Consider the following 6,000-nt stretch of genomic DNA (forward strand, 5'->3'; position numbering starts at 1 on the left):
TAAATATTAGTTGAGACCAAACTGAAATATCTGAGAACTGAAGGATAACTTCTGAGCACAAACTCCCCAGACAAATCTTGAATAAAGTAGTCTATCTGAGCTTGTGCAGCCCAGCAGGAACGATGTTGCCTGGGTTTTGTGATTAAACACTGGTTTCTTTGGAATTTATTTTATATTGTTGCTTTCAGCATTGATAATTTTATAACAGGATTTAATTCTTCTGTTATGGGGAGGGGGGAGGAAAGTAGCAAGTTTCTAACCTAAATATTGCGCTTGTTATACACCTGTATGATGAAAAATCTCTATGTTTATCTCAGTCTGTTTTTTTATTTTCACTCCCATGCCCCACCCTTGCAATAATTCACAGTTAGCAATATTCCCTCATGCTTGAACAAACAAACAAACAAACAAACAAACCTCTGTTTGAAATTTTGCAGAGAATGTAGTCTGTGAATTGAGTCTGGGAGGTCTGAAGAGTAAACCTGCATCCAGACAGAAGATACAACCACAGTAATTCATGGCACTAAATAACCTCTCTCATCCCAAGCGTTTAAAACACATGTAGGATTTTCAAGACCTGCTGCAAAGGGATGAAAGGAGGTTCACACGAAGTTCTTTGATACAATGTGTTTCTCTTTTCCATCCTGCAGCCGGATTTTGATGACAAGAGAGTGGGAAGGCCGAGGTCGATGCTGAGATCCTACCGTCAGTTATCCATCATTTCCCTGTCTTCCATGAATTCTGAGTGCAGCACTCCCAAAAAACCTGCTTCAGAAAGGTTGGTTGTGAATGCAATGCTATTTTTTTTTCCAGTCCTGCCTTGTAAGTTTTATGGGATTAAACGAAAAGATTTTTTTAAAAGACCACCAGCAGTCTTTTCGGACTATGCCACAGTTATTTAACTGTAGCTCTCACTTCTTCCAAGCTTAAAGCTAAAAGTGTTTCAACCTTAATACACGAAATATACTCAGCTCTCACTGAAGAAAAAAAAAAAAAGTGGCGATTTTTTTTTCAGAAAACAAGTATTTTAAAAATTACTTTTCAAAAATTTGCAAGGATCTGGGTTTTTATTGCAAGTTCCTCTTTATGCAGCTTTTAACTTAATTACCATCCTTTTGCTTGTAAAATGTGAAGGGAAGGAGAGCAACCTCTTTACAAACTTGGGCTTTTAGTAAAGCCTGTAGTGATGTAAAAGGCTCTGCCTAATATGCTTTAACTGCAGCACTGGGAAACAGAGGTTTTAAGTCTGAAAGAACAGTTACAGGGTATCGATCAGCTTTTTCATCCACAGTTTTGTTCACTTAATAAATTATTTTCTGAGCACACAGAACTTCTTCCCAAACAAGGTACATATAAAACTGATCTTGTTGAGCAGTGTTTGATCATGATTTTTTTTTTTTTAAACATCTGATCTCCCTTTTTGGGTAATTCACTTCTTAAAAGTCCAGTGGTTTATGAGCCTAACATAGAAGTGTTTTTTCTTAAGACATCCCTCTGTTCTTACATGTTTGACCAGTTCATTTTTTAACATTTTTTACACCCTGAGATGCCCAGGCTGCTCTTCCAGCCCTTCCTTCTCCACTCCAGAAGGGTGGAGCTGCCAAACATGATTTGTGTGCTGCAAACATGCTCTGCCAGCCCTGTGCCTGTGACAAAGGACACCTCCCACAAAACCAGACAAGTCCATTTAAGCAGCTGCATCGTGCACCTATTTTGATTTGTTATGGTGCCAGTTTGTTTCTAGGAAGCACAGGTCAACAAATTCACCACACTACCTGATTTGTCAATTTTTATGTTGTAAAATAAGTTCAGTCCCACGTTTAAAAGGCTAATTACATCAACAGAGAAGGGAGTAAAACCAGCACCAGTTTCATGGGTTTTTTAATGAGGAATAGCTCAATTTTTAAACTTCTAAAAATTAGAGGAGGAGAGGAGGGAGTTGGTTTTTAATCACTGAGTATGTGCATTTTTAGCCAATATGGTGACATAAATAGGAGGATGCATTTAAAACATGGCAATAAATAGCAATACTCTGTTCCACTTTGGTCCTCTTCAAACCAAAATAGCGTGTCTTGCTTTCAGCACCATCATCACCACACATCAACTTGCCATGTGAGCTCTAGCTCTGCTTGGTTTAGTTCTTAAGCTAGTGCACAAATCTTTAAGAAGGGATTTGAGCTAGTTTTAATATTTTACATTCTTTGCAACGTTTTAAGATGATGTCTCACTGCCTGAAGGCATCTTATTTGTATCCACAGTTGCCAGCTGAAGCACATCCCAGACTTTTTGCCAGGCTGCACAGAAAGTGGAAGGAGAGGATGACCTGCATTTATATTTCATGGGGAAATGACATCAGAGCAGCAGTGGCTTTTAAAATATCACTCCCCAACTTGAGCTTTTTTTCTTTTGCTCCTGCAGCTTTGATCTGGAAGCATTGCTACCAAAGCAAGGGAAAGCAGAATCAGAGGAGACCGCTCCACCAGTTAATCCTCATCCTGAAGTCAAGATGAGAAAGTCCAAAAAAAGAACAAAGAGAAGCAGTGTGGTGTTTGCTGATGAGAAGACAGCACCTGATCTCTCTATCTCTGACATGAAATGTGTATGTTACCGATTTAGAGTATCATTTTATAATCCATTAAAAAAAAAAAGAGGGTATTACTCCTTTGCTTAGGAAGAGTAAAATATATCCCACAGAACTGCAGCTGCCTGGGGAGATGTGCAGGATGCAGAGATGATCTGCCCTGCCACGAGTGGAACCTGTAAAGGGGGGAGGAAATCAGAACATCCCTGCTCGCTGGTGGTGACAGATAACACAGCTCTGAAGCTGCGAATTCTGAGGCTCGGTTAGTTTAAAACTGTGCTGGGAGGGTTAAAGTGGCTCTCCTGTGGAGAGGCAATTGGCTGTGCCGACATCTCAGGGCAGCTCTCACAGTCAGGGCTATTTGGGAAGTGATGAGCCCTGGACAGTTTGTACCCTGTGAGGGAACAGGCAGCTGTTCAGAAACTGCAAGGTTGCAAACACTGCTCCTTAAATGTGCCAGCCTGGGGTTTGGAAGCACCGGCATCTCTCACTCCATACATCATCTCAGTGCTTTTATTGCACTGCTGGATCATTAGGAGGACTTAAATAACACTGTGCCTTTATATATATATATATATATATATATATGTATGTATATATATGTATATGTGTATATATATATGTATGTGTATATATATGTGTATATATATATGTATGTGTATATATATGTATATGTATATATCTATATATGTATATGTATATATATGTATATGTGTATATATATGTATATATATATATGTGTATGTATATATGTATATGTATATATATAAAGAGAGAGAGAGCTTAATTCTCAGGAGAACTTTCTTTTAGTATAGAAATAAATGAGCAAATAATTATTGTGTAAAATAAATAAATGATGAATCAAATAAGCAAATAACTATATAGGGCTTGTGGACCAAGTCCTGTCACAGTTTAAAAGTCAGGCAGTAACATGGTGTTGAATTAAATGGAGGGAGCATAAATAGTTTGATCAAAAATTTTTTGAAAGGGGAAATGAAGTGAGTAGGAAGCTAGGATTCTTTGGGGAAACAAGGAGGTACCTCTGGAAGATTATGGTTGTCTCACACTGAATGTCCTCATGCAAAAGAGAGATGTAAAGCACAGTCATGCTCTGAGAAGCATTGATATACAAATCCAAAATATATTAATATACAAACCCAAAACACATTGGTATACAAAACCAAAATACATTGATACACAAACCCAAGATATATTGATATACAAAACCAAGATATATTGATATACAAAGCCAAGATATATTGATATACAAAGCCAAGATATATTGATATACAAACCCAAGATATATTGATACACAAACCCAAGATATATTGATATACAAAGCCAAGATACATTGATATACAAAAACAAGCAACACCTTTGGCTTTTGATTCAATTAGATACCACGGACACTGAACTGTGTGGATTTCATGGAATATTGAGTTACAGGAGCTTCTTTTGCTCTCAGCAGCCAAGCTGGAAATGTTAATGCAATGGGGAAAACTGTTTTCAGAACTTCATTTATCTTTGCAGATCACACTCAGAGCTGTCTGATGGTATTACGGCAAAAATAGGGTAGGAATACCATCCTACAGTTCCAGATTACTTCTGTAGCTTTTTTAGAATAATTCTTTTTTTATGTAGAATGAGAAGTATTTATCTGCCTATAAATTACCTGCAAAATTATTACATGTTTTTAGCTAGTACATAGTATTCTACCTGGGCCTAACTCTCAGTTCATCATTAATGTCTTTTTTTATTTTATTTTATTAAACAGCTGTCAAGGAAATACGAGTTCATGAGTGACACCAACCTCTCAGAACACGTGGTGGCACCTCAGAAAACGTCTGTCCTCAAGCAGATGAGCACTGTCAGTCGTTCTATGCCAACAATCCCAGGTAAGCTGCTCTCCCTGGGGGGAGAGTTCTGCAATTCTTGATCTGGTGTCGAGAAAGGAGCAATCCAGGGTTTGCTCCAAGCAGGGCAGGCTGCTCCCCCCACGTGCCTCTGGCACAAGGAGGACAGTGAAAGTGTGTGTTGTGTGTGGGGCTGGGCTGCTGCAACTACACTGGGCTGCCCGTGCAACGGGAAAATTCCACAAGTGTCGCTTCTGGAGCTCTGAATTTCCTTCCTTGTGTAGTGTGGACATTCCTCCTGCCTGAAAGAGTAGAGGTTCATTCATGTTCCCTGACTGGCAAGGTCTCATGTGCAGAAACAAGGGCTCACAGCCTAGGACAGTGTGTGGAACAGGAAGGAACACTCAGTGCTTTGTTTTGGCAGATGAACATCCCCAAAGGTTGCCCCATAGTAGGGTTTCTCCTTCTGCTTTTGAAGTTGGAGAGGAATCCCATAAACCTCCCTGACAGCAGGAGGAAGGGGACACAAGAGAACATAACTGCCCACTGGACAGATGGATGGTGGGATGAAAGAAAAGGGGAAAGTGTGACTGAAGGTGGAGCTCATCTCTTGGCCAGGGTGCAGAGAAAACAGGCCCTGTATCCTTTGCCCCCTTCTTCCACAGCACATCCCATTCCTTAGCCTGCACTTCATCTCTCCCTCTCACTGTCCCTCTCTTTCCAGATGTCTGAAACAGAGGTTTAGCACAACACAACATGGCCACTTCTTTGTCACTTATTTACCTATTTTTAATTCTTTGACCAGATTGGTTTTTGGGTTTTTTTCCACTATTCAGTTTCAATCTAATGAAGTTTGGTGTTCCCCCATTACTAATTTTTGTATTCTGAGGATATAGACTAAAAATGCCTCTTTTTTTTTTTTTAGTGAATGCATTATTTTCAGTTCTGCTTTGTCTTACACTCTGCCTCTCCTTGTTTGGTTTTGTTTTGTGCACCCAACATGTTTCTGTTCCAAGGACTAACTCTGTCCATCAGCACAGTGGCACCCGATGAAACTATTCCCTCGCACAGGCTGAGCCAGCCAGTGTTCCCTTCCACCTCAGAGGCTGACAAGAAAACCTTCAAAAAGAAGAAAGTGAACCAGTTATTTAAAACAATGGTAGGTCCTGTGTGTTTAAGGAAAAACAACAACAACAAAAAAGCGTTCAGAAATTCTTTGCTATGAAAATTAAGGATTTTTACAATAAGGTTCAGGATCGTCAGTCAAAGTTTGCTTCTTTGTTTTTATTGTTGTCGTCAGAGAGGGGGGTGGAAGCTCCAAGTGGAAGGCAAAGTGGCTGTGGCAGAGCTTCCAGGGGTAGGGATGCAGGGGATGCAGGGATTTAGGGATGCAGGGATGCAGGGATTTAGGGACGCAGGGATTTAGGGATGCAGGGATGCAGGGATTTAGGGACGCAGGGATTTAGGGATGCAGGGATTTAGGGACGCAGGGATTTAGGGATGCAGGGATTTAGGGATGCAGGAATGCAGGGATGCAGGAATGCAGGGATTTAGGGATGCAGGGAT

At 40.1% G+C, this 6,000-nt stretch overlaps 1 protein-coding gene across 1 annotated transcript in view; it reads left to right on the plus strand.

The window, feature by feature from the left end:
• The window catches only part of DOCK2 (dedicator of cytokinesis 2), a 169,284-nt gene that overhangs the window by 160,254 nt on the left and 3,030 nt on the right, over positions 1-6,000 (plus strand). Inside the window, exons 48-51 of the mRNA XM_017825591.1 lie at positions 651-778; positions 2,419-2,599; positions 4,356-4,476; positions 5,451-5,593. Of these exons, the coding sequence (XP_017681080.1) occupies positions 651-778; positions 2,419-2,599; positions 4,356-4,476; positions 5,451-5,593 (573 nt within the window). The remainder of the gene's footprint in view (positions 1-650; positions 779-2,418; positions 2,600-4,355; positions 4,477-5,450; positions 5,594-6,000) is intronic.

This window comes from Lepidothrix coronata, unplaced genomic scaffold (genome assembly GCF_001604755.1).
Source record: "Lepidothrix coronata isolate B3197 unplaced genomic scaffold, Lepidothrix_coronata-1.0 Scaffold121, whole genome shotgun sequence".
Taxonomy (NCBI): Eukaryota; Metazoa; Chordata; class Aves; order Passeriformes; family Pipridae; genus Lepidothrix; species Lepidothrix coronata.